This window comes from Cyanistes caeruleus, chromosome 1, assembly GCF_971803275.1.
Source record: "Cyanistes caeruleus chromosome 1, bCyaCae1.hap1.1, whole genome shotgun sequence".
Classification (NCBI taxonomy): domain Eukaryota; kingdom Metazoa; phylum Chordata; class Aves; order Passeriformes; family Paridae; genus Cyanistes; species Cyanistes caeruleus.
In genome coordinates, this window is record NC_141701.1 from 45,257,984 (window position 1) to 45,281,010 (window position 23,027).

Genomic DNA, 23,027 nt, shown 5'->3' on the forward strand with positions numbered 1-23,027 from the left:
CATGTAGATGCAGAGAAGCAGTTGCAAAGGAGAAGAGACTTGGATATTTCAGATTGATGGTTACTACTGAACTCCAGTGGTGTTGGCATATACAGAGGAGGTGGTGAGATTACATTTTGAAGTACATGTTTCTTTAAATGGGTATTCCCAGATATTTGGAATTTTAAATGCATCTACTTTGTAGAAACAATGGAAATTAGTTGTGAGTCCAGATCTGTCAATACTAGTGAAGAAATTTTGCCTTTTCAAAACTTTGAGGCCTGTATTGTTGGAAGATTTTTTTTTTTTACTGGTGGTATTGAGAAAAATATGTAAATGCAAATCCCTTAGAATAATACAGTTGAGGTTGTAAACAGGTTGTTGTGGCATTTTTGGTTTTTTTATTTGTTTGTTTGTTTTCTTTTGTATTTTGCTTGGGTTTTTTGTTGTTTTTTGTTTTTTAGAAGGAGCTGGTATACAGCTTTGGAATTAAACCACAGATTTCATATCTAGAGCTGAAGCTAAAGTAACAGGAGCATGGTGTCAAAACTGCAGGCTTAATTGCCTAACTATATCAAAATGGTGAATTCTTTTAATTGATTGAATAACAGTTTTGACAGAAGACTTCTAATTTACGTCATGTTGCTTCATAATTGCCGTTTTCCTGTTGCATTTAGTCTGAGATCTACAGTACTGAGTTAATATGCATGATCTGATACCATGTGTGACTATCTCTCTAGCATCTGGAGATGGTAATGCTTATCACTCATTTAGCAGTTAAAAATGCCTAAACAAGTCATAAAGGATGAGGAAAGCAAAATAGTTTTTTAGGAGTAACTTTATTTTGCTGTTGCAAAGTCTGTGAGTACTTGAGAGGAGAATTTTCCAAGTGCTGAGCTTATTCAAAGCTTTGTGACTCCACTGAGTAGATTTTATGTGGGTACAAGCTAAGGTGATTGCTTTTTCTGTCTTCAAAGATGGGTTTTTTTAAATAGTATCCTTCTATGGATGAATGTACAAGTAATATTATCTTACATTTGAAAATGTCTTGGGAATTGTACTAATCACATGAAATCCTGTAAATTATAATAATGTGTCCCATAATCTTCACTAGCTTTCGCCTTTTGCCCCAGATAAGGGGATAAAAATATTTCGGCATCCTTCTTTTCTTAGAGTTAAAATAGTTTAAGTCTTGCAGTACTCTTAGGCTGAACTTGATGTGACCCAGTGTGTCTGAAGTTGCAACTTCTACTTAATTCAGAATGCTTAACACAGGGTGATTAAGAATTGCTGAAAATTTGAATTCTTCCTTCCCTTGTGTTTTTATTCTGAAACAATCTTTACAAAGGGCTGTTTTTGGAGAGCAGAGTACAGTCTTTTGTTTCTGGATAAAACTGATGGCTGCAAATGAAAGAATAAAGAAGGCTCTCTATTCATGTTTCCCAGCCTTTGTTTCAGTGGGCATTGTTTCAGTTTATAAGAGCTGTTTAGTACATATAGATTACTGGAAAGGCTGAAAGATTCCCAAATGCATCGGTGCAGTCTTGTTAAAAACCCTGCTATCTCCTCAGCTGCCCACTCAGTACCTTTTTGTTTCAAAGATACCATGAAAAGACTTCTATTTCCTTTTCTACCACATTACTTTGAAGTCACCTTTTGTGCAGTAGTTTAAATGAGCCTTACTATTTTTCTTTCAAATTATGGAAACCTTACCAAACCTGTGATTTGAGTTCCAAAGCTGGGGACCCTGGCTGGTTGAAATTTTAGTTATTTTGATTTGCCATCTTTTTTTATCTTAAAAACTCAATATGTAAATAACTGTTGGCACATAGCTGCAGATCCTGGTTTCAGTTTTGTAGGGAACATAGTCCCCAGGTAGCTAAACTGTTGCTTTATTTGCTTTCTCTTTAGGGTCTCCATATAAACGTATTAAACTGCATAAGCAGTTGTACACAGGTGAGATACCCATGTGGATCTTAAGTTACAACAACTTGATAATTACAAATTCTCTTACTGAGCGCATATCTGGATAGTGCATTCACTTGTGAGTTTGTAAATTTTAATTTTTTTTTGGTTTTGTTAGTGTCAGTGTTGAGCTGCACAGTTAGGATGCTGTTGGAGTAAAGTACAATGCAATGGGTTACAAATGGCTCCTTGTATCAGTGATGAAACTGTTCCAGCAAGTATTGACGTGCTGAGTTTGGCCGTGTTTGTCAGTGGAGAGATTATGCTTCTAGTCCCTTTTCCCTGAGGAAACCCTTGTCCCACCTCTGCTTTAATGCTCTCTTTCCCTGAGGTTACTATGGTGAATGGGTGTAACACCATCACCTCCTCTTTTTCCCTCCCTTTTATATTTTTTCCTGTAGGGTTCATTTTGCAAGTCTGCGCAGACATGCTTACATGGCCTTGAGTGGGTCTGCTTGATGGAAGCCCATCTGGGAGAGCAAACAGGAAAATTTAAGTCTTGATCAAATTTAAATATTATATAATCACACAGTTGTTTGTGCTGTTCAAGACCATACACTACATCTGGGCATGCGTGTGGATAGGCCTGTTTTTGGTGTGTAGAGGTGTTTGAGGTTGTGCCAGGGCTGTCACGATTTCTTGGATATATCTCAGCCCAGGCTAGAATGGGAGCTGACCTCTCTGCTGTGTACAGTGTGAAGAGGGTTTTGCCAATGTGCAGTCATGTAGCCACATGTAAGGTGGGCCATTTTCTTGTGTAGTACTAAAATGAGACAAAATAAATCCATTGAAAAGAAATCTTAGCCCTTTGCCACAGGAAATGTTTGGTTTTGGTTTGTTTGTTTTTTTGGTTTTTTTTCCAAATAGGCAACAAGCTGTTCTGGAAAATAGCTTTGCTACTAGAAGTATCTTCTGAACATGGAAGACTACAGAACAAACAAGTTTCCAAATGCTGTATTACATTTCTTAATAGAAAGGCATTTATGAAGCTCTTTTAAGAATGTGATTTGAGGGTAAACTTTTTTAATAAGTGAGAGAACAAACAGTTTCAGTGGCTCAGCTTTCCATTGTGTAAATTTAATGAGCTACTCTACTTTTAACTTAATGTCCCTTTGAAATAGGAGATTGCATTGGAAACATTTGGCTTTATATGGTATCTGTTTGAACACTAACACAAATGTAAGTTCTGTTAAGTTACTGCAAATGTAACATTTTGTCTTAGTTTACTTGCTCTGGTGCAGCCTCACATAGAAATACTCTAAAAAAACATTTTATACCAGTGGTTGAAAGTGATCCCCTTTCAAGTTATCTGGCTGTGAAAAAGTTGACGATGTGTTTTGTGCAACATTTATTTCAGAGGAAGGAATATTTTGTTCCCTTTGTGATTCCCCTTCAGTCTAGATGCCTGGTTTAGTGGAAATGTTCAGTTGTCAGAAGAATCAAGATGGTGTATTATTTAGATCTTACCAGACAAGTGGGATTTGTTCCTTCCATTCCAGTTATCAGAAAGATTAACCCTTTGCCCTCGCAGTCCTAATTGCAGTTGTTCAGAAAGAAAGATTCTGCTTGTACAAGAAAGCAGCAAATGTGCTAACTGGAATGTTTCTCTGGTGAATGTGGGCTGCAGGTATTACAGACATTCTGTCTTGTGTTTCAGGCACCGATAAAAGCAACCTGTGAAGATCTGTCATGCAAGACTGGATTTCCTGAAGATGTTCACAGTGCAGTAGTGTCAAGGAGTGTACATGGAGGACAGCCTCTTCTCAATGGTACTGTTAGAAAACATATTTTGAACTTTTTTTGTTTCTTCTAGTTGTAACCATAAGTTACTCTGGAGCATTTTTATCCTTAAATAGGACACAGACTCTAGCAGGAAGGAACATCAGCTGCTCTGTGATTATTTCTTGATCACTGTCATAGGACTTGGAAAATTTATTGTCATAAGTGGCAGCACATGCACCTCTGACTGTAATTTGAAAACACTGAGTGTTGCAAAACTTCCCATTGTTATCCTCCAATTCTCAGCACAGCATTCACACTGATGTTTCTTACTACCCCTGACAATATGTATGCCATTAGTCTATACTTGCAGCCCATGTATGTATGAGGAGGTAAAGAAAATTTCCTTTCTTCTTTACCTCTCATCAAAGAACTGCAGTTACACTCAGCTTGTGTTAATGCAGAGATAGTTCCCTTCCTGCTTTTCTGTGGCTATCTGAGGGGAGACACCTATGGAAAAGCAAGTAATGGGACAGGCAGCAACACGAGAGAATGGCTGGCTGTGGGCCCCTGGTCGGTGGCCGCAGCGCTGCAGGCTCTGTAAGGAGGTGTGCCAGGAGAGGCAGGACAGTGCCAGGGCTGTCTCAGGGACAGAGCACTGCTCTCTCACCCTGGCACCTACCTGCATCCGAATGGCACGGTGCCCAGGCTGGGGATGACCTGCTCGGTGAGCACAAGCCCTTTCCTCCACCAGGGATGCCCTGCAGACAGTGCACATGCCCAGGTTTGTCCAGATTTGGAACACTGTTCTTTTTGTGTCTCTATTTTGCAGGGATAGAGTAGGACCCAGAGGCATGTACCCTCAATGTTTCCTAGATTTCCCAGCCAGTTAAGTTTCGGTATACAACTTTGCAGTAGTACAACACTTCTTAAAAATCTGCATCAGTGTTCTGTTTTCTGAACCGCTAACATTTTTTAAATCTAATTTGGAAATTGTGGAACTAAGAACATCAGTTTTAGACTGTTTCAAATACAGCTTAAATAAGGACTAATTTAATTTAATTTGTTGTTTCTTTCACACATAAATTTGGCTACACAGTTCGAGACATTTAAATGAAAAAAATTCTAATGAGTCTGCAAAACAAATGAAGTAAAAAGCTTTAGTCTTGATTTTACATGCTGTATGTAGCATTCTCTCGTTAATTATGTTTTACAGACCTGTTTTGTACTTTCTTAGAAGTATAATGGAAACTTGAACGCAGGATGAATTGATTAGCTTTAGTGTATTTAAATTTGAGTTATTAAAGCTTTCTCTGTTCAGTTTCAAGAAAGTATATTCTACCAGCACAGACTTTTCTTTTATTAAAAGATGGCTTAGAAATTTATGTATTGAAGTAGATGTTCTGCCAATTGAGAAAATAATAAAGAGGAAAGAGAATATTCCTCGCTTTCCCTTCAAATGGGAGTTAATAGATGGCTCTCCTGTAGACTCCTGTAATAGACATCAGCCTTAGAATTCCTTGGTATGCGATGAACAGACACAGGCAGGGGGCTGAAGCAGGGACGCAGAGCACAGCAGCCAAATGCTTTCCAAAGTTGCTGCCTTGAAACTACCAAATGTTTGTTACAGGTTAACTGCCATACAGTCAGTTGCTTTTGGAATTGGAGATCACACGAGTTGGGAGATCTACCCTGTCCTGTGAAAGTTCTCTTTATTCTCTGTGGAATCATGGCTGTGTCTTGCAGTTTTTCTCTTTTCCCACCAGTTAGGAACCACAATAGACTGGGTACTAATTGTCTGTTGGCACTGCTCATGCAAACCTGATGATAATGTCTGATCAGCTTTAACTGAGTCCAAACTAGTAACATAGGATGACAAACTGACTTCCTGTCTCATTATTCATCCCAGTCCCATAGTCCCTTCCCTTCTCAGAAGTGAGTGAAGCATGACTGTTGGTTTGTCCTTGAATGGTATTAAAATGCATAACATTTTAGGGAAGTAGGAATTTGAAACACTGTATGAGGCAAACAGTACGTATCACATCATATCAGCTGGTTGAAAAATGACCTGGGGGAGTCTTTTTCCTACCACTGTTTCCTCAACTGAATTACTGCAGTGGTTAATTCTTTTGAAAATTTTGACATGCTTAAAAGCATATAATTTGCTGGTTACACATAAACATACAGTCCATCATTGCATAGCTTTGACTTAAATTTAATTACACTGTCATTTTGAAATACTATTGTTGTCAAAAGCCTATTTTCTGGTTATTAAACTAGATTCAGATGATGCTGGAAGTTAAGTATAGTTGCATGACATTTGCTTCATAGGGATAATCATGTGCCTGATTCTGATCTCAGCTGCCTTGCCTATCTAAATGCATGGAATTATTTAAGTTGGAAAAAACCTCTAAAACCATAAAGTCCATCCATTAATCCAGCACTGCCAAGTTAGCACTAAACCATGTCCTTAAGCACTACATCTGCATGTCCTTTAAATACCTCCTGAGACAGTGACTCCAGCAATTTCCTGGGCAGCCTGTTCCCATGCTTGCCAACGCTTTTGCTGAAGAAATTCTTCCTAATAGCCAATCTAAACCTTCCCTATGGAAGGTGATACCATTTTCTCTTGTCCTATCACTTGTTTCTGGGAAAAATGACCAGCCCCTACCTCATTACAATCTGCTTTCAGTAGTTGTAGAGAACAATAAGGCCACACGATTGGCCTTGGCTCACTGATCCAAGTATCACTTTCCTGCCCTCCAGCAGATCATCATTCCTGCCCAACTGAGGTGCACTTAATCCCCTCATCTCAATCATCAGTGAAGATATTAAACAGGACTGGCCCCAGCTCTGAGCCCCAGGGAACACCACTGTGTCTGGCTGCCAGCTGGATGTGACTCCATTCACCAGCACTCCCTGGGCCTGGCCATCCGGACAATTTTTGGGTTTTTACCCAGTGAACACTGCACCGGTCCAGACCATGAGCAGCCAGTTTCTCCAGGAGAACACTGTGGTAATCAGTGTCAGAGGCTTCTCTGAAGTCTGGGTGGACAACATCTACAGCCTTCCAGTCATCCACTGAGCAGGATGTCCTCACAGTGGACATCACAGTGTCCTCACAGGAGATCAGATCAGTCAAGCAGCACCTGCCTTTGATGAGCTCAGGCTGGCTGGGCCTGATCTCCTGCTTGTCCTGTATGTGCTGCATGGTGGCACTCAGGGTGATCTACACCGTGTCCTTCCCCAGCCCCAGTCAGGCCAACATCCTCCTTCCAGCTTCTTGTGGCTGTGCATCCAGTTTACTCACCTCTGGCCAACAGTGACCTCCCTGGTCATCCAGCACTATTGATAAATGATGGAAAGTGGCTTGCTAAGCACTTCTGTTAGTTCCTTCAGTACCTTTGTGTGGATCCCATCTGGCTCCATAGACTTGTGTGTGTCTAAGTGATGCAGCAAGTCACTGAAAATTTCACCTTGTGTTAAGGGGACTTTACTATGCTCCCAGTTCCAGGCTTCTAGCTCAGGAACAGGGTACCCAGAGAACAATTTGGTTTTTTACTTCTGGACTGAGGCAAAGAAGGCACTAAGTACCTCAGTCTTTTCCTCATCCTTTGTACCTGTGTTTCTACTCATATTTGATAAAGGATGGAGGTTCTTCTTAGTTGTCCTTTTTGTTGCTGATTCCTAGAAAAATTCTTCTTAATTCTTCTTTTAAAATGTCTTCTGTAATCTGTCACTTGATTATGTCCTCTTTGGTTTTTGGCGCTTCTAATATTCTCCTGTATAACCTTGCAATATCTTGTAGATACTTATACTAGTTTCTGTATGTTTTAGAGATGAAACATACTTTTCATCTGTTGAAAAGCCATGGTTGGCTTTAGTTTTCTTTGGTTTTGTGAATGGATACCACCAGCACAGAGGCTTTCTGGACATCTCAGATATCTTCAGAGTAATTTGACCCTAACTTGATGCTTTCTTGACAAGTTTCTTCTTATAATACTGCCCAAAAAAATGACTCTATGTTTATTACCTGTCTTGTTTATTTGCTTTTGTCTAGTACATTGGAGTACAGGCTTCTCTTAATTTCTTTGACTTACGTCTTATCAAAACTTAAATAATTAGTTATCATATGACTTGTTGGTCTCTGCATTCTAGTTGTTACAGTAACGTAGGATATTTCACTTTAGAACACTATTATATGACATTTCCTTGCACTACACTATACTGTATGTTTTTTGAAGAGTTTTTTTTTTCATCCTGTGTTCAGGTGGTGCTTGTTTTTGATGGAGGATGGGACTTGTTCCCATTGCATTTAAGAATAATTCATAATGGCTTTGTTCATTCATATGTCTAGGACATTATGACAGCATCTACTAATTTTTTCCTTTTGTGCCTGAGGGCATGTGAGGCAACTACATATTCAGTTGTTACATAGTTGTCCCAGTATGTGGAAAACTGGTGAAGCAATATATATTCAGAATAACTTGGAAAAGAGGAAAAAACCTCCTACATTTATTAATGTGGGTTGAGGAAGGGGGAAAAAGAGAGAGAGAGCTGTCGTTGCTGCCCTTGGTTTCAGAATGAAGAAATGGAAAAGATTATTCTAGTTGAGAAGTCACAGAAGTTGGAAACTACTCCTTTTGTAGGCTGTGACTGAGCTGTGTAGGAGGTAACCTGCACCATATAGGCTGTCCCCTATTGCCTCCTTCTGGCATAGTGTCACCAGTGCCCCATGGTCCTGCGTTCCCCTGGAGTAGACTTCACTGGTCATAGCCTTGGAGACTCTTTGAAGCTGATACCTTACAATTTGTCTTGCATGATGTCTGGCAAGTCTGACTTCAAGATTCAATATGCTCAGGTCACTAGATACATTTAAGATGAGTCCTGTAGGCATAATATTGAATTTATTTACATGTTTGACATGTTTCACTTGATACCAGTGGCTTCATTGAAATTACAGTGATTTTTTACCAAGGAACTAGGTGAGCTCAGAACTACGACTTTAATTTCTGTAAAGAGAGAAAAAGAAATAATAATTTCAGAAGCAGAATTAAGAGAAACCTTTGATTAATCGCTAAAAATTGTATTATTAGTAAAACCATGGAATTATTTGAGCCTCCAGCACTTTAAAAATGTAAGATACTTGAATTTTTTTAGAACTTAAATCCTCCAACATTTAAAAAAGGAAATAAGTAATATGCAAATAAGTCTCCAGTCATCACCTAATAGAAGTAAATATCTAACTCAAATTTAAGGCACAGTACTTATGACTGTTTTTTGTAAATAAAATGTTTGGAGAGTTTGGAGAGTCATAAATATGATGTAGTATTCAGAGAAGAAGATGTTAAGTCAAGAGGGAGTTCCATTTAATATATTAAATGCCCTTGCTTGCGCTGGTTTTATCACATTTTTCTAGTTCATCCAGGGAAAAATACTTGTGGCAGTTTGATATGTCCAGCATGTTTATCTAATCTTTGTTCTATATCCTGCAAATTTTAAGATACAAATAAAGTGTTTTCAGCTAAAATTCACCTCAAAAGGTTATTTGAATGGTTTTCAGAATCATTTCTTAGAGATTTTGACTCTGATAATTTTTGTAGCAGTTTCTTATCTTTCAAAGATGATATTTAACATTGTCTGTCCTGTTACTAAATGCATGATTTTAGTTTTCTGCTAAGCAAATTCATTCCTAAACCATTCCTTCGAACAGTGTAGCTACAAAATATTTCTAAGGTCTTTGCGTTGCACAAAAAAAAATAATGTTTATATAAAAGAAAATAAAGAAAAAAATTATAAAGAAAAAAATGTTTTGGTGTTGATCACAGAGATAAGTAGTGATTATTTATGGTTAACACTGCAGTTTCCTGAGACATTTAAGCCAGAGTAAGCATCAGCTCTGCCAAAAAAGGCATGCTTACACCTTCCCTCTTCTTTAAACCTGGTACCAAGTGCTCATGAAACCATAAAATGAATGGGATTAGCTAATTTATCTGGGGTAAACTTTCACTCCTTTAGACTTCTTTTTCTGAATGACCTTGTAGGCTTAAACAGAGCCATGGTGTCCCTGCTGCCTTCTCTCCTCTAGCAGTGAAATATTTAGAAAATAGTATTTGTTTTGATGCTTTCAAGCTGAGTGACAAAACTTGGTTTTTAAATTCCCACAGACTTATTTTGTAGTTTACCTTTGAAAATACTGATTGGTCTCAACCCAGAAATGTGTTGTTGTTGTTGGGATGGCCGCCAACAGGGATGGCCTGTCTCAGGCATGGTCCAGTGTTTAAGAGTAACTTGACATTTCTTCATGATGTAGTAGAGGGTAACAGGGACACTGTCTGTCCCAGGTGAAGCTATTTGGCTTTGTCACTAGTGTTGTTTTATTATTCTACATATACAAATGTCTGCCATCAACAAAGAATAAAATTCCTTTTTAAAAAGTCATAATGCTTAAAATTGAAGACAGCAGAACATCTTTTAAGGCATATTAACTGTAGAGCTAAGGAAAGTGTTCTTAGAAGAATTATCTTCTAAGATAAATTAGTCTTTACCCAGGAAAAAAAATTGGGCCTTTTTTTTTCTTCTATGAAAATAAAATGCAAATGGTAACCACTTTGTTTGAAGTCTCCTTGCCTTAAGCAGAAAGACAAGTTGACAAGTTCCTTCCAGGCAGACAGCCAAAGAATCTCAGATGGATGGAGTCTCTCTATGAGCTGCTGGCAAGCTGGGGAAAAATTACTTCAATTCTTCCCAAATGTATTGTTCTATGAAATAATTTTCCTGTACTCTTCACCCTGCCCCCTCTTGCAAAAAAAAACCCCAACAAAACCAAAACAAAAAAAACCCAAAAAACAATAACAAAAATCCACTACTACAACCTGCTATCCCTTCTAATCACTCTTCTAAGCCTTAGTGGGAGTGATTTTTTTTTTTTTTTTCCCCAGGAGCTTCTGTTGTTAAGATATTTTTTACCCCCTCAGTTCTGCTTAAGATTTAGTAGGTTTACTTTTGTCCTCCTCTCTGAGAAGCAGAGTAAATTATATTGCTCTTACTTGGTGATGCTGTGCCTTGTTTTATTACATGTTACCATTGCATTCCAGTTCTTGGTTTCTTGCCTTTTTAATCCTTTTAGTCTTTTCTCAAACAGTTTTCCTGTTTGTACTCTTTTCATACCCCACAGCATCCTAAATTCTCCAGTGTCAGTTTTGAGCTTGCTATCCTGGATTGGAAGAGCTGCTTCTGTTTGCTTTCACTATGCTAGCACAGTACCTGTTTTGTGATGCCAGTTGTCTATTCATGTACCAAGCTCTTTATCTATTCTTAGATACTCGTCCCCTGAAAATTAGAGCTTTCTTTTGCTGAAGCAAGAGACTGCTTTTCTTAAGATGTCATTTCCTTATTCCCTTTTGCCAACTACTTAAACATGGATTATATCCTTGAGTATATATAGCATATATTCACCTTGCTGAACATTGATAATATACCTATTTGAATGGTGAATCCTTTTTGCTTTTTTTGTCTGACTTGTATGTGATATCTGATTTTACTTTTAAGTATTAAGTTACTGACTATAAGTTGGTATAATCTCATTTCAAGCTTGTATGTTGAATGCTATGTACATACAAACAGAGAATAAGCATAAATGATGGAATGCAGTGATGAATGTGTACAAAGGACTAACATTTCAGAAACGTAATTCTGTTATCCCTTAGTGGGCTGTAAAGCTGTCGTGGAATTGTATGTAGTATGTGAATCAATTTATGTATCGAAGTATCAAAGAATTTATCACTTGAGTTCTAGGTAAGAAGGAATTGTAAAAAAATCTTATCAAAATGAAATAAACAAAATTTTTACTTTTCATGGAGTATTTGTAATAGAGGTGGAAATACAGTTTGTAGTAAAATCCTAAGTAAACTACTCTGTCCAGTTTTTCCAAAGAAGAAACATGTTTTTCCTTTTTCCTCAGAAAAGGAGCCTTCTGTTTGTCTTGTAGACTCTTAGAACTCCATCTTGATAGAGAGAAAAATATACCTACAGAGAAATTACAGCAATTTTGAATGGTTGCAGTGTTCTGGGATCTGTAAATTACAATCTTAGTTAATTAGTCCAGTTCAGATAGTAATTTCTGTCTGTAGCGCATTTACTTGGAATGCAGTGAATTAATTAGTACTTATTCCCTTTTCCTATATTCAGCTGGTTACTTGTGAGGGTCTCAAATGTAGTGTCCTTTCTGTGTGCAGTAATCTGAATCACAACAGCAGAATTGCTAGCTGCCTCAGTAAGCCCTGAGCATGGCTCAATGAAGGATGGCAAAAGGGATGTTTCTTTCTGCCCTCTGAAGCTGGGTCTAGCATTATAGTCTTTCTGATACCATTTAGTGTAGCTTTAGTTCAATTTTAAGCTATGCCATCTGGCTTTGATTCCCAGGGGACCATTATTTTTCCTGGAATCATTGTAGTTAGTGCATTCTTCAATGATGACCAGTGCTCTAGGGAAGGCTGGGAGGAATGGTGTCTGCAAAGCTGTGCAGAAAACCCTCCCCAACAGGCAAAGGTGCCCTTAAGTATGGGTGATTTATTTAGTTACAGAAGAAAGGGGTTGTTGCACTCAAGAGCTGCATGGGAAAAAAAAATTGTTTTTTCGTGTGGTACATAAGTATATGGACTACATGTAGCAGAAACTCAGGTAAGGCCTTCTGGGTTAGCATACATAATGTGAGAAAATGGTATTTAAAATTTAGAATTCAAATTCTCACTTAGGATTGCAGTACATCTTCTGTTGGCTTGTCATTTTTCTAACAATTCAGAAGACAAATATACAGGAGCATCCTACTGAACTGATATTTTAGGAAATATCCTTTATTACAAGACATATCACCATACTAAATACAGATAAACTCCTCTAGTATTCAAACACTTAAAGACCACATTAAATCAAATACTACTGCATTGAAGACTTGAATGTCAGACAACAAATCCCAAATACAGTTTGAACTGCTCTGATTTTAGTAGTAACTTTTGGAAGACTTCACTTCCAAGCTTTCACATGTCCTAAGCATCACAGCCAGCTAAACTCAGGAGAAAGAAGGAGCAGAAAGAAGGTGCAAAGAAACAGGGTCAGATTTTGGATGGAAAGGAAATTTACTGGACTTGCTATTATCTTCTAATTAGACTGTAGAAGGAGCAACTGGCCTTTGGTACCCTTTTAATCTTTCCAATTTAATACAGCACAGATGGTTTTCTACTCATCTCCATATGCCCTCACTGGTTGATGTGTCCTCCAGAGGGCAGGGAAAATAATGTTGGGGGATATAATAAATGGAGTGAAATGCTGGAGTGCAAAATGGAGCTGAGGCTGAGGAAAGGATAGAAACAGAAGAATCCAGGTGATGAAGGATATGTGGAGGTTTGAAGTCTGGTGTCATTCAAGGGGGAAGGGAAAGCACAGGTTCTCTACAAGAAAGAGCTGAGAAACTTTGCGTTAGTTGGAAGAGGAGGCAGAAGACAACCCAAGGTAAAAAGGAAAGTATCTTGGAATACTTTCATATTTCCTCATGACATCCAGTTTGAGCTAGCCATGGGCATCCAATACCTACCCTAAAGGAAATGCTGAGGACCCAGTAGAGCTCACTAATACAAAATAAGTGAGCACATAGTGTTGAGAAGCTTTTCTAGGAGAAACCACCAGGACTTCTTGACACTAAAATGACAGCACAGTGTCCCACATCTTCTATTTTTTTTTGCAATTCATGCTATAAAACCTAATTATCTGAGTAATCAGCCAAGATCAGAACATGCACAAGGAAGTGCCTTTTGAATATAAACTGATCTTATAGCAGGAGGTTATCTTACAGACATGAGGTTAGCCAAAATACCTACAGCTGCACATCATGACTTGTCCACTGTGCACTTTAAGTGCAAATGAAGACATGAGCCTTTAGGTAAACCTAGGAGAGGATATACCGAAAATGTAAATACTTCTTATTGTTGCAAATGCATTACGATGATGTGGCTGCAAGATGATCATCACCAAACTGTTCCTGCTTTTTCTGGTGGGCTCATTCTCTTCTGGGTCAGGTTAGGTGTTGATTTGCTGGGATCTGCTGTGAAAAAGAAGATAAATTAATGAGAAAAGAGGTGTGTCAGTGGTAATGAGATAAAAGGAGGTCATAACTGAATGAAACTCTACTGTGTTAGATTGATTCTCTGATAGGCTTTTTTCCACCCTCTTTTCTTTCTGCAGTGCTTTCTTCCTGCTGTTTTTAATATATTCCAGGGTTGGGCAGCTGAGGATCAGTGCCCTGCCTTCCCTTGCCCTTGATGCCTGCTGCATCCCAGCACGGCCCAGGCACAGTAGTGAATTGTGCCGACGGTTCTTAGCTGGGTTGCAGATGACAGTGAGCAATCCCATTAACCTGCCAGCCTGGCTGCAGATAATCCTGGAGAACCAGGGCACCCAGCGCTGCCCACGGCTGCCATCCCTCACCCTGCTGGCTGCAGCTCCTGCTGCCAGTCTGTAGGCACTGATGCTCTGGGCAGAGGAGCAGCACAGCATGGCTCAGGTGCATCTCCTCCTCCTCTGAGCTGCCTACAGAGCACAGAAACTGGCCTATTTTGATTTTTTTTTCCTTCTTTTTTTACTATCTGCTGTGTTTTGGCAGACCTGTGAGCAGTGGCAAATATTGTGATCATGTCTGCTTGCCTGCAGCTCTTTATTGTGTGCTGCCTTTTAAGAAGTAGATTTTGTTCAGTTTTGAAATTTAATGGCATATGCCTCTCAGGTTGTAGAGAGGAGGAATAATTTAAGACCCTCTGTGAGTTCCAGTTTAACATTCTCTTAAATAGGAAAGTTAGAATCCCTGAAAGCACAATTTATAATATAAAAGCTATCAAAATAGCAGTGCAGTCTGTTAAAGTGTTTAAAAATTTGATTCGCTGCAGTTTAAGATGTGAAATAAATGTACACTAATTGTTTTGAATGGGGATGAAGATGGTGTTTGAAGCCACTCTTTAAAGGAATTAGTGAGATAGCAATGCAGTTAATGGTGAAGCACTATTTTCCTGTAATGGGCTAAGCAATGTTCTCTAATTAGCTTGCAAATTGATATTCAAATACAAGTAAACTGGCAATCAAATACAAGCAAAACATCTGTGTAAGTAGACTTTGGCGTCTGCATTTAGCGTACCTGTATCAAAATTATGTGTGGGTAAAGGGTAAGGTCTTGGTTGTTTGCAGCATGGAGCTTTTATTAATGATGGCTCACTGGTTACAGCAGGTCATTATTTTAATTTAAGCACATAAGAAGAGGAAAAAGAACTTTCTTTTTTTTCACAAGTGAGTGGTTTTTAAACATCTGTAACATAATGCTAAGTGTGTGTGAGTTTTTTTCCTGTCTTCATTTCTTCTGGTTTTGTCAACTAGTTGTGCACTTAAGGTTTGATACATAGCTGAGTCAGTGGAAGTTACTCCGTTGAGTTTTCTTGGATTTGATCATACTTATGTTCTTTGTTAAAATTATTGCTATATGGTGTAGCCATTTCATTTTCAAGCCTTGTGCCAGAAACTGGATGCATAGACCATTAGTGGTGTTTATGTTGTAAGGTTTTCGGTGGTATGTAGTACAGGTTCTTTAACTTGAATTGAATGCCCGGTGCAAGTAGATTTCTCAGAGGAGAACTACAGAATGGTGTGGGTCAGAAGGAACTTAAAAGACTATCTAGTTCCAACACCCTGCCATGGGCAGGGACACCTTCCACTGGACCAGGTTGTTCAGAGCACCCAACCTGGCCTTGAGCACTCCCAGGAAGGGGGCACCTGCAACTTCTCTGGACAAGCAGTTTCAGTGCCTCACTACCCTCACAGTAAAAAATTTCTTCCTATCCATACAAGAAAACTGGTGCATAAGAACTCTTGTTGGGAAAGGTGAACAAAAATCACACATTTAAAATTTGGCTTTCAGACTCCTTTTATTGTCTGTATTTTCTAATCTGTAAAACACCTCTCACTCATTGACACACTGATACCTTGCTAACTACCTTCTGTAAGCATATTGTTTACTGACAGAGGTGTGAACTAGATCAGTGGGTCAAGTATGTGGTTTTATCAACCACCAATACTCCTTCCATCAGCTGTTACAGTGTTTGTTTAGCATCATCTTTTATGCTAAAAGTTCTTTGGAATGTACTTCCCTAAATCAAATTCTTATCACTGTGCATTCATTAAATCCAATTAATGTTTGCATAGATTTAGCTTTCAGTGCTGATTATCATCTGAATTCTTCAAGGGGAGAAAACTCAAACAAAACGAAAACAAAAAAGCCCCCTTGTGTTAAGTATTTTCTGTAAAGCAGTAAGTATGCATTTTACACCATAGAAATAATATATCAGTGAAAGTCTTTGACTTTCCAATTCAGTATGTGTTTTTCTGTTCAAATAACACAAATTTTCCCTTTACAGTGCTTTAGTGCCTGCATGTGCTTTTATAAAAAATTGATCAGCTTGGTTCTCGGGGGACGGTTAATGGAGGAGCGTAGGTCCCTCAGAGGTCACAGGTTCAGATCAGTCTGTCATCTGCATCCCATAGCCAGTAACTTATGACTGCTGGGTAGGTTATGCAAAAGGAGCTTTGGTTGATTTGGTTTCTTCTGAAGGAGTCTCTGTTGAAAAGGTACTTACTACACAAGCGCAAAAATACTGCTGAAATTTGTGGAAACTGGGTCAGCACATGTGGGCAGGGAGTGCTCATGTGTATGAAGGTAGCTGGAGAAGGTCAATATCACAGTGCTTTTCCTCTCTGAAAGAGAGAAGCACTGAAACAGCGTGGAATTTTAACCTCTCAAAGTTCATTTATGCAGAGCTATCTTAGGGCAGTAGTTTTAACAGCTTGGAGCAAATAATACATCTAGCGTCTTAGCCATTGCAGGTGTTTTTTGCCTATGTGTAATTGATTCAGTGTGTTTATCAGAACTAGAATGAAATCTGTATCACACTGAAACTTCAAATACAATTTAACATCAAATAAATCCCTCTCATCTTTACCCTGTGTGTCACTACCTGCACTTCTGACCATGCCAAGTCTTTTTTAATTAAAATCTTGTCGTTACACCTGTGTGCCAATTAATTATTTAAGAATGATATGTGTCATTATTTATAAAAATGGATCTTTTTTCCTCAGAGGAAGTGATTATATCAGTTGTTACAGCTGCAAATGATCTGGCAGTTATTTCCTCCTTCCAGTGTTTGAAAGAGTCTCTGGAAGTTACAGATGCATGCCAAAAAGTCAGCATAATGTGGCTAAAATGGAAGATTTTTGTTAGCCTTCAGTGAATTTGCTGTTTAAAGGAAGCAAAGCCTACAAAAGCACAGGTGCACGTGGCTTTAGGAAGCAATTTTGCCAGAGATATCCCAGCAGAACATGGCTGTTTCAGTCTGCTGGGCAGGTCATGGTGCAGTGATGAAGCCTGGCTTAAGGTGGCCACTGTCCCAGCGTCTCTGGGTTTTATTGCTCCTGATGTAAAACAGAAACAAAAGTTATTGAGTCCCAGGAGCATTGAGTTGTGTGTTCCTCACAAAACCCAGCAGTAGTATACAAAGATTCTTAATTTTTTAAGCCCTGTCTATCATGCAGGACATAGATAAAAAACTGAAGAAGCTCTCTCCAAACATTCGTTCCAGTAAGTAACTATCAACTTTCTAAAGGTACTTAAAGTTTTTGTAGAGTAACCAAATAATGTCTTGGAAAAGGCTGCTTTTAAAGACTACTTGCTGTGTGCTGGAAGATGACAGTGTGACTTCTATTGCAAACAATTAAAAAATTGTGTATGTGAGCCTAGCAGATGAGCAGAGTCTGGTAAGGTCTTTATATGTATTTTTTAGTAGCAATAACTCCTCGTAAAGCATTTACACCTTTGTAGAAAGGGTAAAGATAGATAAAAAGTTTGGTAAGCTCTTACACCAGTGTTTTTATAATGTCTCTTAACCATGTGTATTTATGAAGCAGAGAATTTCCTGATTTTGGGTAGTTTAAAAATGTCATTGCAGGTCAAAATGTGGGTATTTTTGCTTATAGGTTGTTTCTGTTTTTTTTTAATTTGGTGCTAGAGTTCTAAAGTCTCTGGTATTATTGTTTTAGTAAGAATCTTGCTGTCTTACATTTTAAAATTTCTGCAGGCCATGCATAGATCTGCATGCACAGGATAAACAAAATTCTGAGCATACCATGCCATGAACTGAGAGAGGTCACCTTTATTCCATAAATGAAAACCGTGTCAATAACATTGCTCATTTTGTGTTGCATACTTTATGTTTAATTTGCTAATTTTTCCAACAACAGAAAGTAATTTTTTTGGTTTTATTAAGAAAATTTTAACATTAGACAAGTCTTTAGAAAAACCTGGAAATGTCAGGGGGACAGAGGGGTCGTACTCAATATGGGACAGACAAGTGGTTTTAGGTTCTTTCAGAACATACCCAATTAATTCTGATTATGGTGGGGATTAATTCTGATTTAAGCACAGTCTATTTGCTGCATTTCTGAGTGTATATGGAGGAACATGGTATTGATCATCTCTTAGTAGGAGCATCTTTTTAACTGACGCTCCTACTAAGCATTCAAAATACGTTTTCCTCATTATAATCAATATTAAAATTAAAGTTTATCTTGTAAAAAGTTTTTGCTACAGGCTGCAGAATTGGACCATTGGGTGTTCAAGCCCTCCAAGATGGATGTTGCAGGTTCCAGGCACTATCTGTGGCTCTTAAAAAAAAGGTAAATGCCCATGATAGAAAGACTTAAAGAGTGCTGTCATGGGAAATGTTGAAAATGGCTGGGAAGATTAGAAGGCCATTTTGAAAGACTGTCCCAAGTTCCCTCACTTCAAGAGTACCAGTTCAACTTATTTACAAGGTATAAGAATTGCAGAGCAGCGTCAGCAGCTCCCAAATGGAGAAGCATATCTTACTAGTGAGAGACAAACATAAAACAGATGCACATTAAAAAAAGGTCTGCTGATAAGAGTCGTGCTTGTGCCTCACTCTCCCAGACCCAAGTGCATGGGAAGATTTTGTGTGGAGACATTTGCATTGGATAATGTGGCTAAATTAAAGCTTGGTCTCTGTTTTTGGTTCTGTAAGAGGTAGTAGGACCAAAGAGGGGTGGACTGAAAAAGGTGTTTCGATGAGGGACTGGATGGTACAACTTCCCTGATGTGGGTCACACCACAGAGAAGACAACCCAGTGTGCATCTTCCCTGGTGACAAAGGAGCTCAGCCAGATGTCACTTCTCAAGTCTAAGGTCTAAATCCTGTATTGGAACAAAGTGATTTAAATTACCATAGGAGAGGGCAGTCCCACATCTCTTCCTAGCCCTTCCCAGAGGTCCAGGTGCATGTTTTGTGCTAGTTTACAGCCTCAGTATGGATCAATGCATTGGTCTGATCCCATGGCAGCTTACACTGAGGTGAAAGAGAAGTGATATTCCTGTGGCTCAGCTGGATGAATTAACTTGTCCCATAGCTACACTGCAGTAGCTTCTGGGAGAAGAGGGATGTGGGACCATGGGCTGCAAGACCACATCTTTTAGCAGGATCTTGTGCCCAAATCAATTTAATTGTTATGCTAGAAGTGCATCCTAGCTGTGATTGTAAATATTGCTCATTTTCTACTGAGATCTTAATCTCTCACTGGCCGGCCATACTGCTTTGCTGTCTTTTCAGACCTGCAGAATCAGGGTGGTTGATTTGAGCATCCAGTATGCAAATCAGATGACCTTTTCACTGTGATTATTTTTTTTTCTTAATGAGTGTATAAATCATGGATGTTTTCACCATTAGCTCAAGCCTTTCTTTGAAACATGAGAAGGATGTGCAGCATTTTAATCTTCAGTCTGTCCAGTCTCTCTCTCCTTCCACACTAACAATCCAGCAGAAAACCCCTAAGCAAGTGGCAGTCTCTTCAGACAAAAAGAGTCGCCGGCTCATTGCAATGACAAAATGAAGCAAGCAAAGCCGACTTCTATAGACAAACACAGTTGTAAGTCATTTTTGCATGCACTCCCTGTTGAACTTTCTGTAGTCACCTGGGGTGATGTAAAACATGACAGTCTACCAGGGCTGCTGCAGGGGCTTCGGTGACATTCTCGGTTCCTCAAGCTCTTCCATGTGTCGAGATTTGAGGGATAGCTCTGCTGGAGTCTCCTGCTGTAACAGAGGGTGCTGCTGCCTCGGTGTGTGCGTGCTGGCTCTCTGCTGGAGGCTGCCACCCTGCTGCAGGGCTGATGACGCAGGCTGCCTGTCTGTGCTTTGCCTCTGAGGCTCAAAGCCTCCTGTGAATTATCAATAAAGATGTGCTGACACCAGGGCAGCAGCAGCAGAACTAGAGCAGCGCAAGGATGTGCGTGGCCTTCTGTCAGGCCTTGCTCGTCACTGTCCTTAGCAAAGTCAAGATCTGGGCTTGGAAGTATTTTGTGGTGGGAAGGCAGAAGAGCCCAAGGGCTCTTGGTCACAGGGACCTTTGAAGCAGTCTCTTCAGAAAATGGTCTGCAGTGCTTTCTGAAGTAAATTCCTGTGGTAGCCAGGCTTGCTGCCCTTCTGCTAAGGCTGAAGTCTTGTTCCACGTGTATATACCGTGGCAGTTGGGGTTAAAAATAGAGGGACACATTATCCATGACTTGTAATAATCAGTTTGATTAACTTTGGGTTGAAAACAAAAGGAATGTTTCCTTTTAAGATGAAGGCTGTGACTTGTTTTGGACATTTCTAAAGCGTCCCATTAAAGGAGGGAAAAAAAACAACCCAGCAGCCTTGTAAACTATCTACTGTGGAGTTCTTTAAATAGCACAATCTATCTCTCCTCTTAAATTAGTGGTCAGCTTAAAAGTAATTCATCAAAACCAGCGAATTTACATAAGTATGTGGTATAAGAAAGAGGAAAACTAGGTCTGGAGTTTCTGAGAATACTTGAAATTCAAGGCAAATCTGGCTAGTCAACAATCAACCACAAACTTAGTAAGTTTCTAGTACTTAGGGGTTTGGGCTTTTGATTGTTTTTTATTTTGGAATATCTCAGCTGGAAAAGGGAAATTCTGTAGCTCTGCTATGGATCTTGCATTCTAGAAAAGATTTGCAAGTTACTTTTATGTATCTTAAGTGAATGTTACAGGGAATGACAAGGATGCTGGTTTTCTATTCAGGGACAAATAGGAATAAAGGTGTTTCTCAAGGTTGTTGTGTGTGATGAAAAGAATATATTGGATGGCATCGTTGTGTTTCTTCAGATAAAGATTTTTTATTATCATCTGACCCAGTAGTCGGGACTTTTGTTGCTCTTTCTTTCTTATAACTTACATGTTTTCCCATAAAGTTAGTTGGATGTTAGTACCTTTTCTTTTTAATTAGAACACTGATGTGCAGCAGCATAATCTAAACATCCAAAGTTGCATTAGTGTTTCTTACTGGTTTACATGGATTATTTTTTTATTTGTCCTTGACTTGTAATGAGCCTATGAGCTACAAGCTATCTGTGTGCCCGTGGGCAGATTCTGATTCTAAAAGTAAAAACTGACAGCTGTGGCCAGAGGGGGCTTTTCAATGAAATACAGTGTGGCTTTGCCAATAATTTTAATCTTTCTAAGCAGACTTCAAGGGGGAGGGGAGGCTTTAATTGTTAAGTCAAAAATTTAATGAAGATATTTATTTTTTGTTATTTTTTGTTTATCTGAACTATTTTGTGCTCTTCTGAGAACATTGTGAAAAATAAATCTGCAGTATTTAGACAGATGCAGTACAGAATGACTTCCTCATCTGAATTCAATACCTGTTTGCCTGCATGGGTGAACACTTGTCATGGTGCAAAACTTTAGAAGTAGACTGTAATACTGAGAAAATAGAGCAATTTTAAGGAGTATTAGGAACTTGGAAATGTTCAGCTTTCCTGAAATTCTATGCAAGGTACTGAATATTAATATTCCATCTGAAAAGAAGAAATTTTAATACACTCACAACAGTGCAGCTATTAATCTGAGATCAATAAATAGCTCATGATAGTTAATGTGCATCTCGGTTTTACTGCAGGTATTCAGTGTGAGGAATGAGGAGAACACAAGAAGATAGAAAATTATTTTATTGACTTCACCATGGGTTTTTCTTTTATTCCAAGTCACAAGTTGGGAAATCCATGACATGATAAAACATAGACATCTGTAGTTCCTGCATACTTACCATTAAGATTGGTAATTAGGTGTTGTTATTTCTGTAACTTCTTTATAATTCTGTCAAACTGCAGTAGATATGAAAACAAGGGACATCTGATTTTATTAAATGATAAATGCAGTACCTCAATAGTAATTAAATTATATAGGCTTAGCTCTCATTAGGTGAATTGTTTTAGTTTTTTTCTCCTTTACATTCTTGAAGCAGTAGAAAACTGAAATTTCATCATTCATTGTCAGTACAGGAGCTGTGTTCAAAGCTTAAAGAGAATTTTGCTTTCTAGAAACCAGTGGTTAATACTGGAGATGAATTGTGCCATGCAGTGCTGGACAGCATCTTGTGAGCTGATTCTAGTGTAGGAACTGCCTGGAACTACAGGGAGCATCACACTGTCTTTTAGGAATTCTGTCACTTTCCAGTCATTGACACTGTGGGGAGCAAGAGCCCACATCCTGTTGGGTGTCACCAGAAATGCCAAAGGTTTATAGGTGATTTGGAGGTACAGTACTTGCTTGTAGGAAGGAGAGTTTGGATGGAAGATTGCACTGGCCAAAAGGGTCTGTCCCTTTGCTCTGCCACCCTGCTCCCTCGGAGCACTTACTGAGTGCTTTCTCCATCTCTGTCCTTACACTTAAAATCTCTCATCCCTGAATTTCAAAAGTTGTAGTTTTGGGTACTTGGAAACACTTTTAAAGTGGTATGACATAGTCTTGGACAGTGAGCACAACTTACTAAAAAACAGGCTTTTTAGAGCAGGGTGCCAAGAGTGGTTTAAAAAATGCAGAGCAATGTTCATAGTTTGGAGCAATTAAGCATGAAAACTTCCCAGTAAAAACGTTGAGATTGGAATGGGCTTTTCAATAACACAATAACCCTGCTATCTACTTTGATTTTTTTTTTTAAAAAGTGAAACAAAAATACCCCCTGGTTTTATGTAGTATGTTTCACACTTTGTGTTTTGTTTCATGCTGTTAGGAAGCTCAGTAAGCAATACCAAGTCCAGTTTTTCATCTCCCTTGGTGATCCTTTGCTCCTAAAAAGATATCATTGCATACAGGAGCAGAGAAGCATGTGGATTAAAAGTATCTTGCTAAAGTAAGTGTAAGGCCTAGTTGGAGTTCACTGGGTTACCTTTACCAAAATATTTTCTCCTAAATCTCA

General features: G+C 38.8%; 1 protein-coding gene across 7 annotated transcripts in view; it reads left to right on the top strand.

Moving 5' to 3' along the window:
* The window catches only part of CDH2 (cadherin 2), a 115,197-nt gene that overhangs the window by 8,304 nt on the left and 83,866 nt on the right, over nt 1-23,027 (top strand). For all 7 annotated transcript variants that reach the window (XM_086889671.1, XM_086889677.1, XM_086889686.1 and 4 more), the window contains one exon: nt 3,602-3,713. In XM_086889671.1, coding sequence (XP_086745797.1) covers nt 3,602-3,713 — 112 coding nt within the window. The remainder of the gene's footprint in view (nt 1-3,601; nt 3,714-23,027) is intronic.